Here is a 27,902-nt window from a genome sequence, read left to right as displayed (position 1 = left end):
GCCCACGGGCAGGACGTTGCCAGGAGTTCAACGCAAAGCCAGCCCACATTTCAGTAATGACGTCAAGACCGCAGCAATCAGTTCCGTTGTACCGCCGTTTTAGGGATGTGGGTAAGGAGGAAAAGAGCGGGGTTGTATTTTCTTACACTTTGTGAGTCACCAACAAACAGAATTGTACTCTGAAATCAACTCACCAAACTTGTCTGGTTTGAATTGTGTTCAGGAGAGATGTTAGAAACTAAACTAATTTTTGAATGCTGTTGACTTTTATAATGTGTCTGCAGGGACCTTTGAAACCGAATTAGAGGAGGATGGTCATCGTTCAAAGAAGCCACCGGTTTTAGTGTTTGTTTGAACCCAGCAAATAAATACTGGAACATACAGAGTAAAGGTTATAATTCAGATTAGATTTAGGATTTGCTTCTTTCTGAAACAAATGTGCAAAAACAGACAATAAGGAAACATTTTTTTTATTCGCTTTTATTAGTTTTATTCTTGGTCGTCTTTACAACAAACAAAAACAGGCAGTGAGTTCTGTTGAGAAGCCAGAGAGGGATTACATCTGCATGTCTCTCCCTCCTCCCCCTAATAAATCACATCAGACTTTTACACCACTGTATCACTTCCCTACTGCGGCATAAATTGGACACAGTTGAGTCGGGTCGTCCCTCTTGTGCACTATGAATTCACAAGCCGCAGAGTCGAACACTGACACACAGTCTGAAGGAAACCGTATGGGGGTTGAAAACCTGCAAAGACACAGTCAACAGTGGATTATGTAACTACAAAAGTCAAATATAAATGCTATCCAATTAAAAATGTGAAGTAATTTGGAACGTGTACTTACGCAGAACAACATTCAGTGCAAGTACAGTCCAAACATTTGCTGTTTCTCCATGAAGATCCAACTGGATGCCAGGTAAGATCACTGTCGTCCTGACAACGGGTCATGCCTATTTGTGGAAAGGAAAAGTTTTACACATTTTAAAACTGTTTTGTATTTACTATAAATATTCTGTGAGTGTGTGTTTTTCTCTTCTTTTACCTGGTTGTAAGGCCTTAGCTTGACATTGAGCATCTGATAGCGACGCCAAGGCACAAAACAGCAAAGCCAGAGCCAAATATTTCTTCACACGAAAAAAAGTAACAACGATTTACCATTTGATATCAGCATCCACATATGTATCCTAGCAAGCATTTGGCAAAAATCAGGCAAAAACGTATATAATATGTTAAGATATGTTATACGATATGAGTCATTCTTTAAATTGCTCCCATTTTGATAATCCATAACTTCAGGTCCGTGCCACAAAATGATACAAACCAAATTATATCACTTTTAGTCAGTAGAAAATATAACATTTTTAACATAAAATGTCTTTACCTCCATTATTACTGCTGTACAGCTGCAAATAACATCTGTAACCAGAATTTCAGATTGAGTACTAAAATCCACTCACCATGGTGGCAGTTGAACTTGTCCGGTCTGAATTGTGTTCAGGTAAGAGGAGGAAAGTGTGGGTTTGCTTGTATGGTCTCTGTCTTTTAAACTGTGTATCTGCAGAGACCTTTGGAATTACATAAGAGAGGTTACTGGAGGTCACCACTGACTGTAGTTAACCCAACAGAAAAAAACACATAGTGACTGTCATTTTCCTGAAAGCCTTGTTAATTTTAAGATTTGACAATCCTAGTTCTTTGTTAACAACTTATTTTACTTGAAATATCTGAATTGTTTGGTGGCATTGGGGAAGACGTGTACAACATATTTAAGGTGACAAATGTGATACAAATTGAAATACAACGTTGTTTTACTCATATTATTCATATTTTATGGTGGATAAATATATATGTGGTTCTTGGAAGATATGTCTGAATCGATGGTCTGAATCTTTAAGTCAGGTCATCTTGTCTTTTGTCGGTAGATTTTTACCATTAAAAACATTTAAATAAATAAAACAAATAAATGTAGCATTTAAACCATGTAAATATGGGAAATGGATTTCACAGAAGTTCATCAATTTTAGAATAACATTTAAAAAATCATACAATCATAGCGAATTGAGGGTAAAAATATGCACAACGTAACACAATATAAAACAATAAATAATGTGTTTATTCAAAAGTATATATTATGTCAACTTCTCCCGCGAAAAACTGCTGTTAAATGGATCTATCACTTAAACCTAATTTTCTGAAACTTCGAAGCAATCTCCTTCGAAAAACATCTTAATCCAAAACGTGTTTAGTTTACCAATGAATATTATTTAAAGATGCAGATTCCGCTAAATCCTGTCCACGTTTTGCGTCACTCACAGGCGCGCCACAAACTGGGTTGCCAGTTCTGTTGAAAATGCAGCCTTGACTATCCGCTTGTTTTCAACGGGCCGGACAAGGGGGTTTTGGAGCTCAACACGGCAACAAATCACACAACAAAAGGAAGTGAGGCTTGTACGCACTAATCATTTTTTATTTTTAAAACGTGTAGAATTAACAAAAATACGAGCTTGTTGTGATTTATTTGGATCATAATAAGAGTTGAAACCGTCTCGACCAACATGGAGTTATAAAGCGTAAAGGTGAGCAACGAAATAGCGATATTAGTGTAGCTTTTAGCATGCTATGCTAACATTAGCATGCCAGGCCAGCCAGCCCCTTTACACAGCGTTAACATTATTGATGCATATTTGGCTAACATCCATGCAAAGTTATCATATCTAGGCTACGTTTTAATGGTTTGGAAGTTATATTACACCTAAAACAGTTAAATTAGATTATAAAAAACAATAATAATACCCTGTACATGGCAATGGGTGGAGCTCACTGTGGACAAAGCACCTGCATGTGGGCTTACACTAACATTAACAATTATTTCAAAGGTTTTATTGCCTTTACAACATTTTTTATAATGGTTTTAAAAGTTCTACTATATTGTTTTAATTCTTGGTAAACAGGTTCAAAATGTAATATCTTAAGTCCCACACTTCCAATGAAACATAAAACAAATACAAAATAGTTGCAGAGGAACCGAATAGAATAAAATGTGCAGGTACATACTAGAGTTCAACACGTAAAATAGAATAAAAGCAAAGAGATGAGCTAAAAACAGAATGTGAAATGTAATACTGTACAAAGATAAAATACTGGTTATTGTAGTAATACATAAATAAATCTGTGAAATGCAGATTGATGCATAGACATGAGAGGAGTTCATCAGGCTTATTTACCTCTGGTGGATTATTTCTCTTATCAGTTAATCTTAAGGATATTTCCTCTTTTAGTCTATAACATTTAAGAGAGCACAGCATTTGATCTTACCAGAGTCCAAAGTTATATTAAATGTCTTGTTTTGATAACAGTCCAACACATGTAGAACTGTAAAGGTTGTTTTTATTTTAAATCAGCATATTTTATTTTTTCAAAGGCATGATTCAGTGCATTTTATTATGTCCATTTGATTATTTTAAATGGTTGCCCCATAACAACGCAATAACAACCTTATAGAAATGTCTCACAGCCTGATGTGATTTAGTGAAGCACTCCGATAAAGTAAGGGGACTTGCCTAATGCATTTATTTACAGGTATTTAGTCCTCGTGAATTATAAATATATTAAGCCCCTTGGTGGAATGTAACAAAAGCATTGTTTGTTTTCTCAGCATATCTCAAATAACACATTTTCCTCCTCTTTGCCAGATTGGTCTGAATCCCAAGTTGCTGAACTCTTCCCGGGTCCCTTTGGGGCCCAGGAAGAGGATGCATCGAGGCGGGGATAAAGACTTCCAGATATCAGCACGGAAGATGGGAACATCCCTGCTTTTCCAGCTGTCGGCGCATGAAAGGGAGCTGGATTTGGTATTTCTGGACCACAGCTACGCCAAGCCCTGGAACGCCCATCCAGACGCCAGCAGCGCCCGGCCCACACGGACGCTGTTTGTTACCCCTCGTCGCCAGCCTGAACCCGTGTCGTGAGTCAAGTATATCCTAATCATAAACAACCATAACAACATATGGAGGCTTTCCAACAACATCATCTATGACCACATTACCTTCAAATCGGAGATACAGGGTCCCGCGATTTAATAAGTTCAGACTGAAGCACTCCTTTGTGCACTTGTCAATCCTCAAATTAAATACAGAGCCAAATCCCAGGTGAAATGTACGATAGAATAGAATAGAATCCTTTATTGTCATTATACAGGTACAATGAGATGAGTAGTAGGGATGCACCGAATATTCGGCCGCCGAAAATTATCGGCCGAAAATGGTTAAAAAGGCCCTTTCGGCTTTCGGCCGAAAGGGTTCTAGCACCGAAAAAATATCACCGAATGTCAGAGAACAGGGTTACGTTGGTAAGCTAACGTGTTGTTGTGATGACGTAATCAAAACGCGGCGACAAGCACGGCGCGCGACCATGCTCGCGGCTGGCTCACAGCCAACATGTCTGCCGTTTGGAGATATTTCAAAATATCAGAGAAAGAGGCGCGGATTGCGATTTGTAAAACGTGTTCAGCTGACATTTCTCGAGGGGGTGTAACTGCAAAGACTTTCACCACTTCGGGATTACTCCACCACTTGATATCAAAACACCCGGACAAATATGCGGAGTAAGATCAAATCACAAGCACTGACAGCGAGAGACTGTTCAGTGCTGCCTCTCATGTGCTTGATGAGAAGAGGAACAGACTTATGGCTGATAAAGCAGAGAAGCTAATGTTCATTAAAAAGAACCTCCCACTTTTCCTTAATAAGTAGACAAGGCTGGTTTATCATAAGCTTATCTAGTTCTACATGTCTACTCTATACCCACTTTCCTGAACAATTTTCATTGTGAGTTATAATTCACCATCTCAGGTTATCATGAGGGGGAAATGACAGCAGCACAGTGTTCAATATATTGTACTTTCGGTATCTAAATGATACAATGTTGTTCACATTGCTCATGAAGACAGACCACCTTATTTGCAGATTCTTGAAATTGTAATTTAATTTGTAATTGATTGTGGATTTTGTATCAAGTTTTCACTTTATGTATCTTTATACAATGTTTACTACTTTGCTTATGAGGACAGACAGCCTTATTTACAGATTCTTGAAATTCAATTGTAACTTCATTTGTAAATAATTACATTCATGTGGATTTATCCAGTTTGCACATTTGTATGCATGCACTTATAGGTGCATTTGTTGTTGTTGAAGGCCTGGCTGTTACAGTCTTTATTTACACTATTTGGTTGTAGGCCTACTGGCCTAGATGTTTATGCAGTTTTAAAGCACCTTGGCTTTGTTCTGAATGCACTTTGTTGTAGTTATCCAACAGAGAAAAGAAAATGCACTTGACTTGGAATTAATGTACTGTATGCATTCAAAAGTGCTGAATAAATGTTTTATGGACCCATAATAGTGATTATTATTTAAGTTAAGTTTTGCCATAATCATTTATTTTTCCATAATCAGGTAGCTGAACCACATTGGTAAAAAATGTATACATTATATATATATATATATATATATATATATTTCTATTAATCATTTTCGGCCTTTCGGCATTCGGTTTTCGGCCAACTGTTTCCTATTTTCGGTATCGGTTTCGGCCAAGAATTTCCCATTCGGTGCACCCCTAATGAGTAGAGCTGCTCCCTTTTTGAAGGTGCCACCAAAAATACAAAAAACAAACTAGAGACGTACAACATTCACAAGAAGACAACATACAAACAACAAGCATTCATATTTCAATATAAAGTGCAGGAATATATCGGTTTAAGTACAAATACATGTGTTTGAATGTGGACTGGACTTTAAAGAGTATATAGCTTACGTTACGTTTTTATTGGATTGCTGTTAAATCAATGCAGCCCTATCTCGGAGGCTGTTGCCAAGCAGTGTAAACATATCATTTTGCCAAGTACAAAACCTTCCTTGACCCTTTGTTTTGGACACTAAAGGCACTGATATAAGTTTGTAAAAAGAGGCCAACGAATAAGAGAGTAAATCATTAACAATATAACTAATTAGTGACTACAGCCTAACATTTTATAGTCTGCATTATTGGGGCCCAGTTATTCTCAGTTTCACACAAACAACGTGCAGGAATATATCGGTTTAAGTACAAATAAATATGTTTGAATGTGTGTTAGAGGGTCTTTGAGAATGTATCTTTTGAATGATCGTGACGTTTTATTAAATGTTCCTTTGTATGGTGTCTTAATGCTTGCCCTTGTTGATGTTGCAAATGGAGCTGCTGTGATGCAAAGGTGCGCGACTGGGTCGACGGTGTTTCTGCTGTAACTTACTCGATACTCTTGTCTTTGTCTGCAGAGACCCTGATTCACTTCTGGATGTGGAGACGGTGACACCGAGACCTGTTCCTCTGTATGATAATCAGAAAGCTCTCAGTGTGATGAAGGAGTGTGAGCGACATGTTCTCTTTGCTCGTACCGTCGCTGAGAGCCCCCCACCCCCCGATGACTGGGAGGAACATGTAAACAAGTAAGCAATCATCTGGAGCAATCCACTGTTCATTTATTATTGACTTTACACTTGTGTAGAAAGTATCTATGTTCAGGGTTCGTACGGTCATTGAAAACCTCGAAAAGTCATGGAAATTCACAATGAAAATTCAAGGCCCTGGAAAAGTTATGGAAAACAATATTTTCCCCAAAGTTTTGGAAAAGTCATGGGAATGTAACTAAAGTTGCGTCAAATATAATTTACATTTAATCTAATCACCGAAATAATCTGCGGTCGTGAGCTGTTATGTGCCATCATGACGCGCATGGTGTTATTTATTAATATATGAAGCATGAGCTGTATGCTCGAGTCTTCCTGCCTGTCGGCTGAACTCTGCTGCTCCGTGATGAGGGTCTAACTCCAGCAGCTACATTACCTACGGTGCGTTCGTTAACTGTAACTGTGCGGTCCGGAGTCACTGTGGCACAGACTGGACCGCTGGTGAACAGCTGTTATAACGGGCCGTTCAGGTGTTCAGAGCAGAGCTCCCTGTCGGAGCGGCAGAGCGTGATGTGAACTGAAAAGTTTTTCTGTCGCAATATTATTTAAGGAATCATTGAGCTAGCTAGCTAGCATACATTGTCACTATCTGCTAACGTTAGCTTTAGCCTTCGTTTTCTAATATATTTTTTCATAGGCTATAAACAGAGGTTTTATAAGTATAGATATTGTACTTGAGTACAAGTAGAAGTACACAGATCTTGTACTTTAGTACAAGTAGAAGTACACAGATATTGTAGGCCTACTAGAGAAAAACTAGAAGTACTCAGGTCTTGTACTTGAGTAAAAGTAGAAGTACTCAGGTCTTGTACTTGAGTAAAAGTAGAAGTACTCAGGTCTTGTACTTGAGTAAAAGTAGAAGTACTCAGATCTTGTACTTGAGTAAAAGTAATAGTCCCAGAGTGTAGGAATACTCTGTTACAGTAAAAGTCCTGCATTCAAAAATGTTCCTCAAGTAAAAGTAGAAAAGTATTATCATCAAAATATAGTGAAAGTAGCGACAGTAAAAGTAGTCATTGTGCAGATTGGTCCATTTCAGAATAATAGATATGATGTGTTTTATAATGATTGATCATGAAAGTGTTCTCAAAGCTGGTAAAGGTGCAGCTAGTTTGAATGAATTTGTATACTGCAGGGTAGCTGGTGGATTTACTCCAGGTGGAACTAAAGTCTGATTTAACACTTGATTATATTTCACATCATTCATCCACATCTGTAAAGTAACTAAAGGGATTAAATACCATTTACCTCTGAACTGTAGAGGAGAAGAAGAACAAAGTAGCAAAACATTGAAATACTTAAGTTAAGTCAAAAGTATGTCAACATTTTACCCAAGTATAGTACTTGAGTTTATGAACTTAGTTACTTTACACCGCTGGCTATAAAGATAGAAAGACTAAGCCTTGCACAGAGGCATGAAAATACATTTTCAAAATGCTCAACAGTGCTGCCAAAATTATAAACTGACTGCTACACAATTAAAATAAATGCTTTTATATATTTCTATTAGATGTGACTCTTTAGCGTTTCTGTTCATATTAACACTGCTGCTTTAGTTGTTCTGCTGAAATCCTGTTATTCCTCATTTTAAAGCCGATATTCCGTGGGGTCGGGGGCTCGGATCCTTGTCACCTTTTTCATACCTGATGAGTTTGCATCCCTGACTACAGTTGATTTAGCGTGTAGAAGTTAGTAAGCCTGCTATTTGATTTGTTTTAGATAGGCAGAACCTGTTTCATATGCAGATCTTATGTTCCTGTTTCCTGTACCTCCTTTTCAGTGGTACCGCTGAGAAAGAGTAATCTTTTTCGGTCATGGAAAATTAGGTAAAGATCATGGAGACGTCATTGAAAAGTCATTGAAAATCATTGGTGAAAAAGTGTATGAACCCTGTTTGTTAAAGTACTTTTTATTAACGTTTTTATTATTCTGTTTCAGGATTGGATGGTCAGTGGTCCAGAACAAGCTGTTCAACAAAGTCCTTAAAGCTTTACAAGCTGAAAGACTAGCGCGCCTTGCCAATGAACATGTAAGTTTAGTTCATAGCTAATACTGTTCTCAAGCCATATGCATTTTAAAGTGTTTTTTTGGTTCAAGCACCATTTGTAAGCGATGGATTGAAATGGTTATTATTCTCTGAAATCAGTTGTTGCAGAGTTATGGTGTGTCATTTGCTTAGTCTATATAACATAGGCACAAATGTATTGTGCATTGGTGACTGGACTTTAAAGAGTATATAGCTTACCTTACGTTTGTATTGGATTGCCATTATAAACATGAGGATTTTTTTTATACATAATGCACCAGACAAATCAATGCAGCCCTATCTCGGAGGCTGTTGCCAAGCAGTGTACCCTCTTTGGAGTAAACATATCATTTTGCCAAGGACAAAACCTTGACCCTTTGTTTTGGACACTAAAAGCACTGATATAAGTTTGTAAAACAGGCCAACAAAATGAGAGAGTAAATCATTAACAATATAAAAAATGTGTGACTACAGCCTAACATTCTATAGTCTGCATTATTGGGGCCCAGTTATCCTCAGTTTCACGTTTCTAAAGTTAAGGCAAAGCGTCTTCCTGTGAAGTCATATGTGAATCTAAAGCCATTTGTAAACTGGCCCCTTTGGCTTCTTGCTTCCTTTAGGCTTCCAATGAGCCAATCTTGCGGAGGATAGCCGTGGACAACTGTGCCAGGAAGGTGCGCCATGCATTAGCCAGTGTGAGCTGGGACACCAAACTGACGCAGTGGTTGCACACTACCATGATTGAATCCTTGAGCCTGGTGATGCTAGCTGCCTACCTGGATGTTCTGCAGACTCTCAAAAGCAAGGTATGATGTGTGCAGTTAAAAGACATGTAAGAAATATTTCCCCTCGGATGTCTGCAGTAGTAATACAAGGTCTGGGATTGGTGATTCATTACTTGTTGCCTCTTTGTGTCTTGGAAGTTGCCGTTGCTGATTGACAGAATGTTGCTAACGACTACAAAGACCGGCGCTCCAAGTGCCGAGGCCCTGTCGCTGCTGCTGAAACGGCCCTGGGACCCAGCTGTTGGAGTCTTGTCGCAAAACAAACCGGTAACGCTAAACTATTGCAATAGAAAGCTTGTTTATTTGAATTAGGACAAGGACAGGGACAAAGATCTATATCTATCTATCTATCTATCTATCTATCTATCTATCTATCTATCTATCTATCTATCTATATCTATCTACCCATCCATCTATCTACCTACCTACCTACCTACCTACCTATCTATCTATCTATCTATCTATCTATCTATCTATCTATCTATCTATCTATCTATCTATCTATCTATCTATCTATCTATCTATCTATCTATCTACCTATCTATCTACCCATCTATATCTATCTATCTATCTATCTATCTATCTATCTATCTATCTATCTATCTATCTATCTATCTATCTATCTATCTATCTATCTACCCATCCATCTATCTACCTATCTATCTACCCATCTATATCTATCTATCTATCTATCTATCTATCTATCTATCTATCTATCTATCTATCTATCTATCTATCTATCCATCCCTCCATCCATCTATCTAAAAAACTAATTTGTCTCATATTCTTCTCTCTTGTTTCAGAGCAAGCTTCATGGATCCCCTCTCATCCTAATTGCACCATCAAGCCCAACCAATCCCGCGCTCTCCACCTCGAGGCGAATGAGATTCTGGCAGTCTCAGCTGTCGTGTTTGGGAAAGGTCAGTCAACTTTCTATCTGTTACTCGCCATTTTGATTATTAATAATCCCAGGAAAGAACCTATAACAACTGTTCCTATCTCAGGTCATTCCAGTGCACAGTCACGTCAGCAGCGGAGCCAATATTGGCATCACACAGTGTCTGGAGCACATGCTGGGCACCGTCAGGGCCAAGGTCATGGAGGTAGGATGTTCTGTCCTTATTTGCTACTTATGTGATTATATTTGCAGCGTGATAGTGATGATGTACAACTTCTGTAGTCGATTTGGTTTTAGTGTGCACATCCCAACATCAATCATGCATAAAAGGTCGTCCATATACTGGCCAAACGAGCAGAGTATTTTTTGTGTATTATTAACTTGCAATGCTCAGTTTTTGCCAAATAAACCACAAGCCGACCTACTAGAAACATTGTGTTAAAATGTCCACATTTCCACCAAATCCGACCACAGAGGGCATATCTTTGCTTTCCATTCATTTCCTATTAAAGCCGGAGAAGAGGTTGCAAATTAAGGGGGTTTCTCTAGAAAGAATCGTATAAAAATAACCCCATCCATCATGACGTGCATGGCTCACGAAACTTGGACCAAGCTGTCAAACTACGCAATGTTGTCCTGAAATGAAACACTATTCAGCAGTTGCATTTCCTGTTTCTCGAACAAAAATGTTTTCAGAAATAGATTTTGATTGGTTGTTTAGCTTACAAGGAAGTTAATGATCACCCCAACCTTTTATTTGTAATTTGGGGAAAACAATGTTTCGTCAACACTTCAGGATTCATGTCTGAAGGCCAAATGGCGGACAGTACCATGTTGAATACAGATTCTGTTTTTATGTTGTACATTATATTTATGCAGATGTAATAATTACGTTATAAATGTAACCACCAGGTTCACAGTCACTTCCCCCACAAACCCATTATCCTGGTTGGCTGGAATACGGGTGCTCTCATCGCCTGTCACGTAAGGTTCCTTATAACTTATTGCTGCAATGTTATGTGAGGCTAAACAGTCTCCCCCCCCCCCCCCCCCCCCCCCCCCCTCCCCCCCTCCCCCTTCCCCATTCTTTAAAGCACCACTTGTTATAAAAACAAATGTATTACAGGTTTCCCTAATGGAGTATCTGACCGGTGTGGTGTGTCTCGGCTTCCCCCTGCTGACAGTCAACGGGCCACGAGGGGTAAGCAATCATATTCCAATCATAGAGTGGTGCAGGGAGGACGTATTTGTAGGCCGACCCGTAAGTAAGCTGCGCATGGGTTCCCTCGACAAAAAAAGCTATGGCATTTCTCCATAGGGTTTTGGAATATTGTAAAAAATAAGCTCTGTGGAAAACGAACCTGTTTGATAAATCCACATTTTGTTCACCCTGATAATCTCCACATGTCTTCCCTTCACAATTTTCGAATCATAAATCTAATCGATAGATTTATGATCAATAGATTTATCTTTCGAAAATTATAAAAGTAGGGTAGACATTGTTTTGTAAATACTTCTTTTATTGAATTTTTTCTATCAGAAAAACTGAACTTGATTTGAATGAATTTCTACCGGTTTGCAGGATGTGGACGACCCTCTGCTGGACATGAAGACCCCCGTGCTGTTTGTGTTGGGCCAGAACGCCCTGCAGAGCAGCATCGAAGGCATGGAGGAGTTCAGAGAGAAGCTGAGGGCGGACAACAGCATGGTGGTGGTGGGGGGATCCGACGACAACCTCAGGTCAGTCACGACCCTTAATTACAGGATTATGAGCGATCCGGACGCAGACACAGGACAGATGCTTTCCGGGCCTTTGATGCCGTTTAGAATGATGTTTGTTGAACGTTTACATTACCAAGGTTTAATTACTGAGTCAATGGTTGTCTCTTCCGGTCACCTATGACCCCGTTTATACACCCGGTGCAGCTAACTCCCGCAACCAAGTGTTCAAAAATAATATTGCACTATAAATAAAGTGAACTGACATGCCAACAACCATAACATGGCTCCTACAGTGGCTGTTTGAGTAGCAAGAAATATGTTCAGTATAAATATTTTAATATAATTCAGTAGTAATTGTAACAGTGAATCTTTTCCCTACACAGGATTAATTCAGCAAAGATGAAATCAGAAGGACTGACGCAGACAATGGTTGACCGCTGCATTCAGGTTCGTCCTTGTAAAAAATGACTAATATTATTTCTCATTTTGTCCGGGGTGTTTCTGCAGTACTTTTTTCAAACTAAAGAACTGCTCTGATGGTGCTAACAAACCGTTTTCTTTCTTCCATCACTGTTCTGCAGGATGAGATCTCTGACTTCCTGTCAGGCGTCCTCACTCGAGCGGAGGGTCACGGCCACGGCTCCGGGGAGATGAGGGACCAGGACACAGAGAAGAAGAAGAGACCTCGGCGGGAGCTTCCCTTCGACTTGGAGAGAGGGCGACCTTCCTCTCCTGCACTCAGACTTCCCATCTCACCGTCAGGCTCAGAGGTCAGTTAGCAGAGGCTACATTCACCGCCATTGGAAGCGTCACAATGTTCAGCTTTAAAAAGAACCACCTGATAAGAACATTTGAAGTATTCATTACATTTCTGAATGGAACTAAATAATTAACTATTTGATTTTGTGTAATGATGGCTTGGTTTGCTTTGTATTCCCAACATTGGGAACGTTTTAGAAAAGCGGTCCAGTCATGAACATCTTATGAGAATAAGAGAAGCGGTCGAGATTCTAAACTAATCACTTCTTCCTCATCCCTTAAATGGTTTCTTTGTCCTGGAGTGTACATTCATTTGACGGGCTTTGTCCATGTGATACATGGGTGTAATGTGTAATAACAGTGTAATGAGGATGACACATGAACATGACAGAGACTATTTGAGAATTATTATTATTTATTTATTTATTTTATTTTTGTTTGTATTATTATTTTTGTACTTTAATTTTGAAAATGATATATATATATATTATATATTATTATTATTATTATTGTATGTTTTGTTTCTGACATGTTCAATAAATTGACTAAAACATTTTAATTTTTTTAAAGGATGTAACACGGGTATTATATATGGGTGTGATATATAGGTGAAATAAAGTTTCATAATCAAATGCCTATATTCATTAGGAAATAAAAATAATAATTTGTTAAGTGCTCGCCCATTTAAGGGTTAAAAAAGGATGGCTTCTCACTTTTTCTCATGTGCTAGCTAATGAGAAATTGTATCTCCCAGACATCAGAAAGCCGTTTAATGAAATTCTCTCATCTTTGCTCAGCTGAGTAAAATAATTTAGAGGAATAAACATGTGCTATATTCTTAGGTTTTCCTCTGACTGCATCTGGGAGGAATTTAAAAATACAAACCCTAGTGTTAGCTTGCAGCAACCATTTCCAATAATACAAAATGTTTTGAATGAGGATAAATAGCAGTAGGTTTACATGCAGTAGGAATGATTGCCGTCAATGAATCACTAGTCATCCTTTATTCCTCCTTCTTGCTGTTCTCTCAGGATCTGTCTAGTGTCTGCAGCAGCCCCACGTCTAGTCCCAAACCCAAGACGTCGGGTCTGTCTCCAGCTCAGAAGTCCAGTCTGATCACAGCCACGCAGCTCCTGAAGACACACATGCAGCGCTCGGGCACAGTGCTCACTCACAAGCAGGCTCAAGGTTAGTTCACCTCCACACACAACTCCACACAGGGTTCCCGCGGGGTCTTAAAAAGTCTTGCATTTGATAATCAGAATTGAAGGCCTTAAAAAGTCTGAAATATGATCAAAACTATTAGAAAGGTCTTAAATAGGATTTAAAAGGTCTTAAAAATTATCGAATTTGAAAGGTACTTCTGTGTTCCGATCAATTTGTATTGAAATAAATCAACATGGAACCAATAATCACTAACTTTGCACCCCCCCTGACCCTTATCGGGGAACACCCATCTAGTAACCTAGCAGCCAAGCCTCAGCTAGCGAGAGCACGCTCGTGAGACGTTGCGCCGGTGTTATGAATGCCCGCCGATACATGCATGCACCTCGCGGGAGCGCACACAGCGGAAAGCATAACACGGCATAACACCGGAGCCTCGCTGCGGGGAAACTTTGCCGCTGTTCTAAGTTTTGTTCTAATCTGTCAAAGTGACGGAGGCCACGTTTGGGTCTACGACGTCAACCCTAAAAGCAGAGGTGCTGTGGACGCTAAATACCAATCCTACAACAGCAACGATGAAAGATTGTAACCAAGGCAGCAGAGCTCAGAAGATAGCTCTTGTCACACATACACACACACACCCCCACACACACCCCCACACACACTTTCACGGTTAGGCAGTTTCTTCTGGTTTTTGGCTAACACAGTTCTGTGTGCTGTTATGCTGTTATGTTCAGTCATCGTTCTTATGTTGATTGGAATACATTTACTTCGAAAGCAATTATGGGCCGTATTTTATTCTTTCATAGCAATTTTCCTTCATTCTTTCTTGCCGTGAAATAGGTCTTAAATTCTATTCAAAGTGGTCTTAAAAAGTCTTACATTTGAGTTGGTGAAACCTGCAGGAACCCTGTCCACAGCCACATTCCTACCCACGTGCACTAGGGCTGAACGATATATCGTGTCATGGCGATAACCGCGATATGCGCGATATTCACGTCGCAGGGAAGTGGGATTTTATTCTTTTTTTCATTTTTTTTTTTTAGGGTGTGCGATATTAAGTAGGTAAATTAACTCAAACACGTCATGTTACGATTATTTTGCTGCTTGCTAGAAAAGGGAAACGTGCGCGGCTCTCATGTCAGGAGTACTTGAGTGAGTGGCATGCACAGCAAACCACCAATCACAATCATTCTTGATCAGATCACAGCAGGCCCCGCCCCGCTAGTTTGCAGACCATCAAAACACCGGTAAAAAATGAGCGAGGCACAGGAGGACAATACCGGAGAGAACGAAGAATTACTTCAAAAAAGAAAAGCAACATCTTCCATCTGGAACTATTTTGGATACAAAAAGGTTCTTCTCTTCATTCACAGATGAACCCCCTTATTTGAGGGTAAGCAACATGCATTATGACATGTTAGATCATGACTTAAGGTATGATGAGTCAACCAGTTAAGATCCAGACGTCCGTGACTAAAATCCTTCATCCGGTTAAATATAGTTAAAAAAAACGCAACATATATCGCAGGGGAGAGGAATATATCGCAATGTCAGTTATTGTCCATATGGTGCAGCCCTAACGTGCACACAGTCATCCACCACACATCTCTGCTGTGTGAGAGATGAGAAAATGATGATGAAGCTTATCGCGTCCCAGCATCTGACGGGGCAGGATAGAATGTGACTGATATACTCTCCTCTCATCCGCTCTCTCTTCTCTTCCTACGTCTCTCTTTTCCGGCTTTCTTTCCTCTTCATTCCAGCTCAGTTTGCAGCTTTTATGAAACAAAACATGCTTGTGAGGAAAAACCTTCCTCCTGGCACTCCTCCTTGTATCTTTGGTAAGTGTCTGTCACTCTTCCTTTCTCTTTCCTCCGTGCCTTTTTACTTCTTTCTTTGTTTCCATTTCTCCAATGTTATATGAACAGCCCCGGTTTGTCACTAATCACATGGTGGTTGTCTACTTTGGATTTGACATGAATGAAACACAGAATATAGTCATTTGTATTTATTGCTCAAAGTAGATTATTACAGACGGACAGATGTAATATTAAAGGTCACAGATGAACAAGGTTCCTCAGCAGTCCGCTCAATGTCTGTGATGGTTTGCACGGTGCAGTGCCAGTGAGCAGCGATCAGATGGAGGGCCTGGACAGAGATGAACTGAGGCCCCATGGCAAGAGGAGGCAGGCGCCGAGTCCCACACCAAGCAAAGCCTCCAAAAGAGCCAAGATCAAGGTCACCATCGTTTCCCAGAGCGAGTCAGCAGGGGGCAGCATCAGCCCTGCTGCTCAGGAAGGTACACACCTTGCTCTCCTGACCTTATGACAAACACATGACAATATGTACGCAGTAGTTTGATATGTACTTTGCAGGATTTCTTCTTTTTACTTTGAATATACTGCTGATGGTACGATCGTAGTAAACAAATACTGCTGTTTTTTTGCCTATGGGTTAATAAAATCACTTGTAGGAAACCCTGAATTGGAAAAGGTTTTAGCGGTAGGGATGCCAGTGATTATTCGATTATTCAAATATTCGTCACCGTCTCCATAATCGAATATTATTTTGAAAAATCGATTTTATTTATATATTTTTTTTAATGTTTTTTTTCTTTTTTTTCTGGCTTAGTTTCAACCAAAATATAGACTAATGCTAATAATAATAATAGTATTAATAATTGTAAATCGATTATTATTCGCCAGGGCTGCCGAATAATCGATTTTGATCATGGTCAGTTTCTGGCAACCCTATTTAGCGGATCACCTTCATACCGATCTAAGAAATGATTGATAAGAAAACAAACCTGTGTTTTTGTTTGGTTTACAGTATTGTAAAAGTGAGTAAGTAGGATGAAATGTATTTATTCATTCTTGCAAAAGTTTTGTACCTTAACTGTGGGGTTTCTTTGAGTGTGTCCTTGTCCGATGTGAGTGTCTTAGAACAGGGTGTCGTATTCATATGCTGTACGAACTGTAAAGCCTCCCGAGACAAATGTGTGATAGTTGGCTATATAACTCAACTTTGATTGATTGATTGATTGACCTGACACAGGTACTCCCTAGTGCTTGTTTCATACATAATGACGACATGAAGTATCTTCTTTAATTAGTTTTAAATTAAATCAGCATGATGTTTATTTCTCCCTGCAGTTTCCGGGAAGCCCTTAACGGTGACGTTGGGACAGACGGTGGCAGGAGCCAAGGAGCTCTCTGGACTCCTCACAGGCCAGCGGTAAGCTATCCTGCTTCACACCGGCACATTCCGTATCAAACCCCCTGATCCTGCCTACACCCACGCCTACGTTCCCCTCTTTTCGACAAAAGTGTGTCTGCTGCAGAGGGATTGACGAGTGGTGTAGTCTGGGAGCTGAGTGATGGCCAAACGTCACTTTTTGGGGTAGCTCCTGAGTAGATTGGTGGTTATGTGTGTCACTGCAGGTCTGGTAGTCTCTCAGAGGTTTCTGGTGCCCTGTCGTCAGGCTCCATCTCTTTCAACAGCGTGCAGCCGTGCATGGTATCAGGCTCCTTCACACCAGTCCAGGTGCAAGCTCCGGCTACTGCCCAAGGTATCTGTGTCCTGTCCTGCCCTGCACGCTTGTTAACACTCAACTGTGCGGCTAATCAGCACAGTGACCTCTACACACTTCTAACCGCTTTGTAGAGGGAGAATAAACACTGGATAAGAACAGTGTGTGAGGACAACATATTTGATCAACTTCATCATTGATTACCTCTTGCGCCATCGCTGTCTATCAATGTCCCCAGCCTTACCCTTTGGACATGACTTTTCATACCGTGTGTTTGTGCGTGTGTGTGTGTTCATCTAGTCTGTGGGGGGATTGGATGGGAGCTATTTGTCAATATTCCTCCCAAACGTCAGCACCATTGATTTACTGTCTCTGTGTTTGTGTGCAGGGTCTTCCGCCAGCAGTCTGCTTCAAGGCCTAAGTTACAGTCTTCAGGAGATCGTCACCAAAACGCCTAGCTTTCCCTCCACAGATGCCAGTACAGGCAGCACACAGGTAACTATGGTTACATGTTTACATTACATACACGTTTGAATGACCAAAAAGGACCTTTTGCTTCATTTAAAGTTCAGTCACTAAGAATGATCTATCTATCTCCAGTTTTGAATGTAAATTGTACAATTCATTTCATTTTTTCATTTCAATTTTTATTTCGAACAGATTTAAAAAAATTTAAAAAAATAAAAAAAATGTGGAAAACAGAATACCGTATTGTTAAAATACAGTATTTATCCACATTCATGATAATATTTATATATTCAAAAACAAGTCTTCATATTAATAATAATAATAATAATAAATCACATGTGTCCGAAAGGGAGCAGGAGGAAGCAAATACATATTAATTCCCACCCCTTACTTGATCAATGATTGTCCTTTAAATCATTATGCAAGTTATTCCTACTTACTTTTATACAAACATATACAATAATTTCTCATCTTCAATCACCTCTCTTCTTTCTCATAGTTTTCCCAAATAGAGTTTCTGTTAGGGGTTTAACGGTTCACAAACATTTCGGTTCGGTACGTACCTCGGTTTTTTGGTCACGGTTCGGTTCGGTACGTTTTCGGTACAGCAGAATTCTTTTTTCACAAAACAAAACATATTTTTAGTTTTTTTTTAGTTATTAAACTGTGAATATTCACTCAAATAAATACAAAATATATTAAAATCAACATTAAGGTGCAGCGTTTCAAAGAACTGAAATAATCTGTATTTGAACTGTACTGTACTAGTACACACGTGTACCGAACCGAAGGGCCCGTACCGAATAATTTTGGTACGTGTACCGTTACACCCCTAGTTTCTGTACATCTTTTTTAAATGAATTATGCTTGTGCTTTGTTTTAACTCCTGCTCTAAAACATTCCATAAACACATAAAATCAGCATGAAAATGAAAAAACTGTGGCAAAATTTAACTAATAGACTAAATCATGAAGTTTATTCTCAGTGTTTGAAATATAACAAGACCTTAAACTGTTGGCCCTCTTCTCCCCCCCCTCAGGCAGTCTGTGGTCGGCCCCAGGCTCAGGTCTTGAGCTCGGCCGGTCCCAGCAGCAGCAGCGCTCTGCTTCGGGCGGTGCCTGCGGTCGCCTCAGGAGGAGCGGCTAAAACCACCGCCATCCACCAGCTGCTCACTAACGGCGGGTTGGCCAAAATAGCCAGCAGCTTGCCCGGCTTGGCGCACGTCACCAATCAGACCGCTGGTATGTCTAGAACTGCCAAAACACCACGGCCACGTTGAATGCTCAGAGTTCAATCCCACTTTGTTTTGGAAACACTAGTTCAGGACGTCTGTAGGCCACAGAGAGCCGCAGTACTCGACCTTAGAGGACGGCTCTGTCAGCGTGTGTGTAGATCAATGCCTGGAAGAACCTGACCGTTGTGAGGTGTGCAGATATGCAGCATCGGAGGGCAGATCAGTGCCGCATGATTTATTTTCATGTTGAGAAAGAGCCATTACGGAAATGTGAGGTAGAGTTTGAAGCCTATGTTTGACGCATAATGTTTACGTAGAAGTGGATGCATGTGTAAAATAAATATTAATGAATAAATCCATTTGATACTGAAGAATTGTGAAGTAAGTTAAAACCAGTGTGGGTATGATTGACCAACTTTAAAATGATACCCAAAAGTAGAATCCAGATCGCTTCGTTTGTCCCATTGAGCTGCATTTCATGTTTTTGTTATCCATGTTGTAACATTTTGTAACCCTTCCATCAAATCACCTGCTTATAACATCCATATGTATGCATGCTGTCCTAACAGAGAAAGGCAGAAACACATTACACATGGCATCACCCGAGCTCTGTTCATGTTGTTACAATAAAGACTGGAATCCAAATCATGTTTTCATTGCTCCTTTTTCTTTCAGTGTCACCTATTTTCCAAACTCCTAAATGTGCTTTTACCTCTCATTATGTTCATTGTCCAAACCTGCTTTTGATTTGCTTACCTGACCACGAAGCAAAAAGCTCATCCTGATGACTTCCATCACAACTTTTTGACAATGAAATGGCTCTGCTCCATTTTTACTGAGTGTGTTTGGGGGGGGGTACGGTAGTGCTGAGCAGTTTTCTTTGTGTGTGTCATTAGGGCAGAAAGCCCCCACCTCGATAACGGTGACCCTGAGAGGAGCCCAGTCGAGTAGAGTGGGATCTCTCAGCCAAGACTACGAGGCTGTGACGCCGATTCGCACCCTTGAGCCAAAGGTGTGTCTACTTTAAACATCTAACGGCTTCCGATAAGGCCACAATTCACTTCAAACTCTTGATGTGATAAGTGTGGCTTTCTGCTTGTTGATCATGCAATATCAGCTTTTAGTGCTTTTCACAGTGCCCACATTGTTTTCAGTCAAACTCAAGGTAATTAGTCTTTTGGAAAGCTTGTGAACATCTTAACTGCTATGGCAACCACAATGCCATTAACCTTTGTGTTGTCCTCCTCCCGGTTTGACAGTTAATACAAATATACACTGAACAAAAATATAAACGCAACACTTTTGTTTTTGCTCCCATTTTTCATGAGATGAACTCAAAGATCTAAAACATTTTCTACATACACAAAATAACCATTTCTCTCAAATATTGTTCACAAATCTGAAAAAATATGTGATAGTGAGCACTTCTCCTTTGCCGAGATAATCCATCCCACCTCACAGGTGTGGCATATCAAGATGCTGATTAGACAGCATGATTATTGCACAGGTGTGCCTTAGGTTGGCCACAATAAAAGGCCACTCTGAAACGTGCATTTTTGCTTTATTGGGGGGTCTGGGGGGGTCCGAAAACCCTAGGGTTAAACCCTAACCCTAACCCTAACATCAGTCGCCCATCTCCTTCGCATAGAGTCGATCAGGTTGTTGATTGTGGCCTGTGGAAGGTTGGTCCACTCCTCTTCAATGGCTGTGCGAAGTTGCTGGATATTGGCAGGAACTGGAACACGCTGTCGTATACGCCGATCCAGAGCATCCCAAACATGCTCAATGGGTGACATGTTAGGGTTTTCGGACCCCCCCAGACCCCCCCAGACCCCCCCCAATAAAGCAAAACTGCACGTTTCAGAATGGCTTTTTATTGTGGCCAGCCTAAGGCACACCTGTGCAATAATCATGCTGTCTAATCAGCATCTTGATATGCCACACCTGTGAGGTGGGATGGATTATCTCGGCAAAGGAGAAGTGCTCACTATCAAAGATTTTTTCAGATTTGTGAACAATATTTGAGAGAAATGGTTATTTTGTGGATATAGAAAATGTTTTAGATCTTTGAGTTCATCTCATGAAAAATGGGAGCAAAAACAAAAGTGTTGCGTTTATATTTTTGTTCATTTTATTTCAAATCCTCAGCTGTAATGTTTTTAGCCAACTCTATTCCCACGTATTCCCACCAGCTTGACTGTCCTCTTTGGAATCAATAGACCTCATTTACATCTTTTACGACATTGAAACCAGAAAAACCCGGATACTATACATTTCAATAAAACACCCGTAATTCAATGAAAGCGTGATCAGTGTTTCTTCTAGCTAAGAACATGGAACAATCTATGATATTTTTAATAACCCCTTTTATTTACTTTTTGTGAAGACTATTAAATAATGAATATTTATTAACCTTCTTGATGGTTAACCTTTACCCAATTAAGCGTGGTATTTTCTGGCGTAATTTTTTTAATTTATTTTTAAACAAAAAATAGTTAATGCACATACTGAGATTTGTAAGTCTTGAGAAAGGTACACTCCTTATTCCCTATCGTTTGACATGATTAAACCCTAAAAGTCCAAGTGTGGAAAACTGGTTTGACTTGTGTGTTCAAAAAGTCCAATTTTTAGACGTATTTTCATGGATATTTATTTTCCATATTTTGATGTTTTAATCCTAGAAAGCTATATCAAATGCTGCCATAAGTGCAGAGTGAAAAAGACTTTATCCTAATCCATCTAAGGCTGTGTACAAGAAGGAAAACATCCTCACATTATTACTGAAGCGCTGTATGCACTCGAAAGTCTTTGTGCCAAAGAAGTAAATGTCAAACAGTCTTTTGTCTCTAAGACTTTAATTAAAATAGGCTTATTGTTATATGTTCCGCAGTGTGAGTTAATGAATTCCACTGTGCCCTTCTCACAGCAGTGAAGGGTTTCCATGTGGCGTTACACCTGAGCTAAGCTGGGGCTCTTCCTGCTGATGAGACTGTTCCCTCCCTGCGATGATGAACACGCCAACCTGCAACTCTCACAACACCTGGCCGTCCTCCAGAGACTCCCTGCGGAGAGGGAGAAGGCCATGCAGTCGCTGTTGGCTGTGGCTGAATGCTGCGTTGCTTAACCTCTATGTACAGCAGAGTTGCGCTGACTCTGCGTCTCCGTGCTTCAGTCTGGGCTCTCTTCTTACACACCTCTGACAGCCAGGAGGAAAACCTGATCTCATGTCGTCCTCAAGGGAGGAAACTTTATCAAACTGCAAAGTACCTGGACTTGGACAGTCTCGCTGCTGACTTTACACCTACACCTTGTTCAGAAAAACGTTAGCTTTGCTTTATAAGTGTATATTAATGGAACAATTCACCCCCAAAAGGATCTTTTCTATATACATTGCTCCGCCCCTTTTACATTGAATTCTTAATCAGGACCTACTATGCTTTTGAGGGTTTTTATATTTCCTGAACTGTGTCATATAGGTTTAAGAAAAGCAGATATTTGTCTTTGAATTGAATTCATAGTAACCTATGGTGAGTACTTGCTAAACAGTTAGTATTTGTGTAGGTGGAGTATCCCTTTAGGCCTAGAGAAGTATGGTTAATAGGAAGGTCAGCTTGAACATTTCTGAATATCTCTCGGAGTCGGAGGTTCCATATTGTTTATCAGTGTTATTACATCATTACACGATTACAGCGGTTCATCATAATAAGAACTTGTTTGTGCAGCGGTTTTCCTTCACCGTGACAAACAACTTCCCCTTATGATGACCTCAAATAATGAAACATGTACTTTAACTCAAATAAATGTCAGTATTTGTCACAATCATGTGAATGCAGAGGGTACAACACATGCATTGAGGCCTGGAATTAAAGTTGTAGTAAAAAGCTGCATTACAGGAAAGGTTGTGTCTGTTTTACCATCTGCAAAGTATCATCACTGAATATGGACTCTTAGTTTGAAACAGCAACAGTCAAAAAAATAGATTTGTCTCAAAAACACTCGACTAAGTTCCCTGTTTGCTCATCTAAATATTTGGTCCTCTGTGTTCAACACTTGTATTGAGCTATTAGCAGGCTGAAGAACTCCTCTTATTCCAAATATAATGCTCTCACGCATGATAGTTATAATGCCTTGTTTACAGAAACAGCGTAAATACAGCCCACTCATCGGCGCTGACATCCTGTCTTAGACTCCACAGAAAAGCTCTCTGATAAGACAAGTTATATAAGCCAGCTTTGTGTGTATAGGCTGGGATGGGAAAACTGATGCCAGTCAGAGAACAACGGAGCTGCTGGCAGAGCCTCATCATCCTCATCTTCATGATAATCATCTGCAGCAGTGGAAATGCACACAATCAATCTGAAGTCTCTTCACCACAATCCTGTTATTTTCGACAGGAAGGAGTTCAGAATATGAATACAAATCTGAAATCCTTTTATTTCTCGCACAGCAGGACATTTACATTGTTACAGCTAGGGAACTGTGAAGACAAAATAAAAGAGTAGACATTTTTAAAGGGACAAGCACACTTTGATAAACTGAGAAACAAATAAGTACACCTTCGAGGTGGAAAAGATAAGTATGAATACGCTGAACAAATAAAGTGAAGAAATGCACTATGGTGCACTAGATTGAGAAAAAGCTGTCCATAGGAACCTGAGGATTCTCTCCCACACGAGCTCCTCATCTAATTATTGAAACAAACAATGTCTTTTTCATCATGGTTTTTTACCTGCATTGTATAGCCTTTTCACTTTGGACCAACAGTCTCTTTGTGTAAATCATTTGGGGCGGCAGTAGCTCACCAGTTTGAGTCCCAGCACTGAACAAAAACACGATGTGTGGACTTCTGGAGAGGGGTCGGTTTACCTTTTGGGCAATTCTCTTTAAACATCTATGCTGTGTACTGCTAAAGTGTCCTTGAGCAAGGCACTGAACCCCTAACTGCCCCGCTGGCGTAGAAACATGGCAGCCCCTTTGCTCTGACAGATTTCCACACAAATGCATGTGTTTTTGCATTTGTGTGTTTCAGGCCTAATGTGTATAGGTCGTGTTTGTTTTGATTTGTAAAGTATATAAAGATTGCAAAGCTACTGCCTCCCATGGTGGGATTTGATCCTGTTCTTTCTGTGAACATCTATTCCACATTTGGTGGCCTCCTAATCATTATTTCCAGAGATACATGTGATTAGGCTGACACGGCCCCCTTCAGAGGAGCCTACATTTTCAGTATTTTCGGTTATGGGAAGGTTCCAAACATCAACCTAAAGAATTAATTTACAGTAATATATTGCTATAAAACCAATCTATTTTTTTTTTAAACATTTATATTTTATTAAACATTTTCAAAAGACAAAAACACACGGACAAGGACATGGCTCAGACACATCACAAGTAGGACAGGACATAACATGAAGGGTGGGGGGTAGGGGGATTACAGTGTCTGTTACATTTGATGTATGCATATGGCGTTGTATTTATACATGATTTGCTTCATAATATAGGTATTTCATTGTTTAATAGGTAAATAAATAGATAAATAGCCAAATAAATAAATACATATATATATGCACACATATGTACATATATACACACACATCTCTTCCTATATGATTAATTCACCTATTCATCCATTTCCCATTTAATTTCACTTCTTTCATTATTATTACCGTTATTTTTCTGTTTCTTCATAGCTCATTTCTCTTTATTTATATTTATTTATTAATATGTATTATTATATTTATTGTTGGCAGCCGAGATAGTTTGAGTCCAGGAAAGCCCTTATCTTATCCCAAAGCCTGTTGTCTGGCTTAACCAAATATAACAGGGAGAAAGCAGCTTCTTCCATACTTAAGATGTTTAGGAAGTCCTCCAGCCATCTATTTAAATTGAAGCAGTTGGGCTTTCTGACTTTCCAGTTCATAAGAACGAGGCGTTTAGTTGTAAGGCATGCTAGGAAAAAAACAAACAATCTATTTAATAAACTAGACATATTAAAGTAAGGAAAAAACATGGTTGTGCTTTGTCCTACCTCGGGTAATGGTATCTTAAAAAACTAAAGCTTAGTTTAGGGGGTTTGTTTCTCTACTATTAATAATCTTCTTCGGTATGTTCTGTAAGTCGCCATCAGGTGGTGCTCTAATCACTACAATGTCCTCCTGACCAATTATTTGATAGCCTGTGCTTGTGAAGCCTCAAATGTCAGGCTCAGTCTGTTTGTTTGTTGTTTGTTTGTGTTGATGTGCTCGCGTGCTATAGCACGAGTGGGCGCTTGCAGTCCATGCGCACGTGCGTAATTAGTGCGCGTTCCTGCTAGGCTGTGTGTGAGCTCTCCTGTGTTAAAAGAGAAAGCCAAACAGGGACTTTCAACTTTGATTAAACTGTACAAAGATAGGAACATAATCTCAAACCAGGTCATGTAAGTACAGTTTCATTTTAACTTTTATATTAAAGACAAAAAGGAAAGCCACAGGGCCATTTTTGTTTCAACCCCAGCTAAATATGATGATATATTAACTTTGCTAGGTTTTAATATTAAATTAAGGTCCATAAACCGAAGATTAAAGAGGCAGCAGAGGGGGGACTATGGCCACATTATTCATACTTCACAAAGAGATAACCAAATGAGTTCCTCAAATGCTCTTCAATGACCCCTGATGGACCGACCAGGGAGCGATAAAGCAGCCCAGGGGCATCGGCCTGTAATGGGGCTGTTCACCGCCCTGCTGCCAGATCATCAAAGTTTCTCCGGCAGCTCTGCTGGAGGAGAGAAATCTCTGCCTGCCCCCAGAGCCAAGAAGACACTCAAGAGAGGCTGGATTTAAAACCCGCCCTCCGGAGGGATCTCGTTTCCCCCAAAAACCTCCCATTTTCTCTCTCACTCACTCTTCTGTCTCTCTCTCTCTTCCCCTCTGTCCCTCTCTTCCTTTACCTTTATCCCTCGCCTTTCGCCGTTTCCCCCACCACAATAATGGATCTCACGGCGAGATGTTTGTGTTTCCTCTCCTGTCTCGGCGTGATATTGGCGATCGATTTGGACGCGATTGGTCCGCGCTACTATGTGGAGTCCAGTGCCACATCAGAGGTGATCGACTATAAGGATCCCTGCAAAGCTGGTGAGGTTTTCTCCTTTTTTCCCTGTAGTAGCAACGCTGTGTGCTTCACCTTTTATGTGGAGGTAGAAACATGCCACGAATCTTTTTTGTGTGGCTTTGCACAGATCGGCCACACAAACGCTTTTATCAAGAGATGACAGTAGTGGATGTAGTTTTGTAGAAGGCTTCAGAGAACATTATGTGCGTTTGTTTTGTACTGAGAAGCGGAGTTTTTGCAGTTTGAAACATTTGAAGCACACACTGAGTCGCCTCGGATAACCCAGCTCCGAGAGCGGCTGCAAGGCTGGCAAGAGTGAAAATAAAAGCATGACAATACATACCTCCAGAAAAGTTTTGTTCTTACTGAAAAAGTTACAGCCTGCTTTTTTGCGGCAAATGCACTTTTATTTTTTTAATGTGATCATCTGGTTCCTGCTGGCGGTCTGCTGTTTTTTTTTTTTACTTAGAAAACCATCGCTGTTAGTCAAACGAAGCATTTTTGCACTTAGATTTTTTTTAACTTTTTGTGCTCCCTTTCTGGTTGTTTTTTGTCATTGCAGAAATACTGTTTAGTTTTTTTTCACCGGCTGTTCACACGGCCACTAAAACAAAGTGGAGGAGGGGAAAGTACAGTGGAGCTTATGCACATAATTCAGTTGTCTGTTGTCTTATGGCCAAATATGTCTGCTTCTTTTCTGCTGTGGTGACACATGCATATTTTTGTTCATAATTTGGCAAATGCATATCTGACTTGTCATTGTAATCTTCCTGTGTGTGTGTGTGTGTGTGTGTGTGTGTGTGTGTGTGTGTGTGTGTGTGTGTGTGTGTGTGTGTGTGTGTGTGTGTGTGTGTGTGTGTGTGTGTGTGTGTGTGTGTGTGTGTGTGTGTGTGTGTGTGAACTCACTGTCTTGCCAAATCCCTTTGGGGGAGTTTGAACAGATTGTGTTTTCCATCTGGTGAAAGTATTCAGGTTACAGATACAGAGAGTTGGCTTCACGCAAAATGACCTCTAAAGTGCTTGAAGTGCTTACCGATTTGGCATTTGTCAATTTCTGATGTGGCAGTCGATTATGAAACACAATAGAGTCCTCCAGCTTTACCCGTCTATCTTTCTTCTTCTTCTTCTTCTTGTTCTTCTTCTTCTTCTTTCCCCCTGAGAGGAGGAGTACATGTCGAGGGAGATGTAAAGATTGTGCTCCAGGAGCTTTGTGGCTTCACATAAACATGACAAAGGTCAGACTGCAGAAGAACTGTGTACAAGTCAGTGAAGATGTTGCTTCCTGTTGTTGCTTCACTGTTCAAGTGGTCATAGCAGATAGTTTTGCATCACTAGTATGGGTTATAACTCATTGATGCAGGAGACTTCAGACTGAAGGGTCAACAAACCGAAGGCCAATGGTCTTGCTTATATTTTAAGAGTTTTTTTTCATTGCGTTTCCACGAAATTGTTACGATTTATCAAACATGTCTCATCGGGGTCATACCCGCTTCACAATCCTCAAGCAGTACTGTTGTTTGTCTTGTTTGTGAGAATGTTATCATTATTAGTAATCCTGTTTTCAGTGTAATTTGGATGGAGTGCCGTTGTGTTTATGGTTTCCTCTGGGCTCGGCGGCAAACAGGTGGTTGGGGAGACGGTCAGAAGTACAAACTCCCACTCTCTTAACCCTCGCTGTCTCCAGCTCGTCCAACACACACCTGCTTTCTCCTTCTA

At 40.1% G+C, this 27,902-nt stretch overlaps 3 protein-coding genes across 8 annotated transcripts in view; 2 read left to right on the top strand and 1 right to left on the bottom strand.

Annotated features, from left to right (window-relative positions):
- Positions 1-464: 464 nt before the first annotated feature.
- LOC307042187 (beta-microseminoprotein-like) lies at positions 465-2,820 on the bottom strand. The gene is made up of 5 exons (XM_079685921.1): positions 2,797-2,820; positions 1,461-1,568; positions 1,046-1,127; positions 848-953; positions 465-749 (listed from the first exon to the last, which is right to left on the bottom strand). Exons 1-5 carry the CDS (start codon positions 2,803-2,805, stop codon positions 620-622), a joined length of 435 nt encoding a protein of 144 aa, XP_079542047.1. The 5' UTR covers positions 2,806-2,820; the 3' UTR covers positions 465-619.
- Positions 1,491-23,092, top strand: kansl3 (KAT8 regulatory NSL complex subunit 3). 6 transcript variants are annotated; one of them, XM_079685916.1, is made up of 22 exons: positions 1,491-2,442; positions 3,696-3,967; positions 6,318-6,488; positions 8,448-8,538; positions 9,156-9,341; positions 9,459-9,587; positions 10,124-10,240; positions 10,325-10,423; positions 11,131-11,202; positions 11,345-11,419; positions 11,801-11,958; positions 12,324-12,387; positions 12,522-12,710; positions 13,731-13,887; positions 15,630-15,707; positions 15,986-16,165; positions 17,019-17,100; positions 17,307-17,434; positions 17,784-17,890; positions 18,903-19,104; positions 19,994-20,109; positions 22,024-23,092. In XM_079685916.1, the coding sequence occupies exons 2-22, from the start codon at positions 3,756-3,758 to the stop codon at positions 22,027-22,029; spliced, it is 2,619 nt and encodes an 872-aa protein (XP_079542042.1). In that variant the 5' UTR covers positions 1,491-2,442; positions 3,696-3,755; the 3' UTR covers positions 22,030-23,092. The 6 variants fall into 6 exon arrangements, with proteins under 6 accessions (XP_079542042.1, XP_079542043.1, XP_079542041.1 ...); XM_079685917.1 differs by having other exon boundaries at positions 1,491-2,451; XM_079685915.1 differs by having other exon boundaries at positions 1,492-2,579.
- Positions 23,093-25,976: 2,884 nt separating this feature from the next.
- bmp1a (bone morphogenetic protein 1a) overlaps positions 25,977-27,902 on the top strand; it is a 35,522-nt gene continuing 33,596 nt past the window's right edge. Inside the window, exon 1 of the mRNA XM_079688395.1 lies at positions 25,977-26,209. Coding sequence (XP_079544521.1) covers positions 26,065-26,209 — 145 coding nt within the window. The 5' untranslated portion in view covers positions 25,977-26,064. The remainder of the gene's footprint in view (positions 26,210-27,902) is intronic.

Source organism: Notothenia rossii (assembly GCF_949606895.1).
Source record: "Notothenia rossii genome assembly, chromosome: 6".
NCBI classification, from domain to species: domain Eukaryota; kingdom Metazoa; phylum Chordata; class Actinopteri; order Perciformes; family Nototheniidae; genus Notothenia; species Notothenia rossii.
The sequence above is the reverse complement of the archived record's forward strand: the minus strand, read 5'-3'. Positions and strand labels throughout refer to the sequence as shown.

Bases quoted from the DNA above. Each gene is read 5' to 3' on its own strand.
- kansl3 (XM_079685916.1), top strand. From the start codon at position 3,756: ATGCATCGAGGCGGGGATAAAGACTTCCAGATATCAGCACGGAAGATG. The intron at 11,959-12,323 runs GTCAGTCACGAC...TTCCCTACACAG, and splicing joins GGATCCGACGACAACCTCAG to GATTAATTCAGCAAAGATGA. The intron at 19,105-19,993 runs GTATGTCTAGAA...GTGTGTCATTAG, and splicing joins CGTCACCAATCAGACCGCTG to GGCAGAAAGCCCCCACCTCG.
- LOC307042187 (XM_079685921.1), bottom strand. The intron at 1,128-1,460 runs GTGAGTGGATTT...TTTCGTGTGAAG, and splicing joins CAAGTTCAACTGCCACCATG to AAATATTTGGCTCTGGCTTT. The intron at 954-1,045 runs GTAAAAGAAGAG...TTCCACAAATAG, and splicing joins AGCTAAGGCCTTACAACCAG to GCATGACCCGTTGTCAGGAC.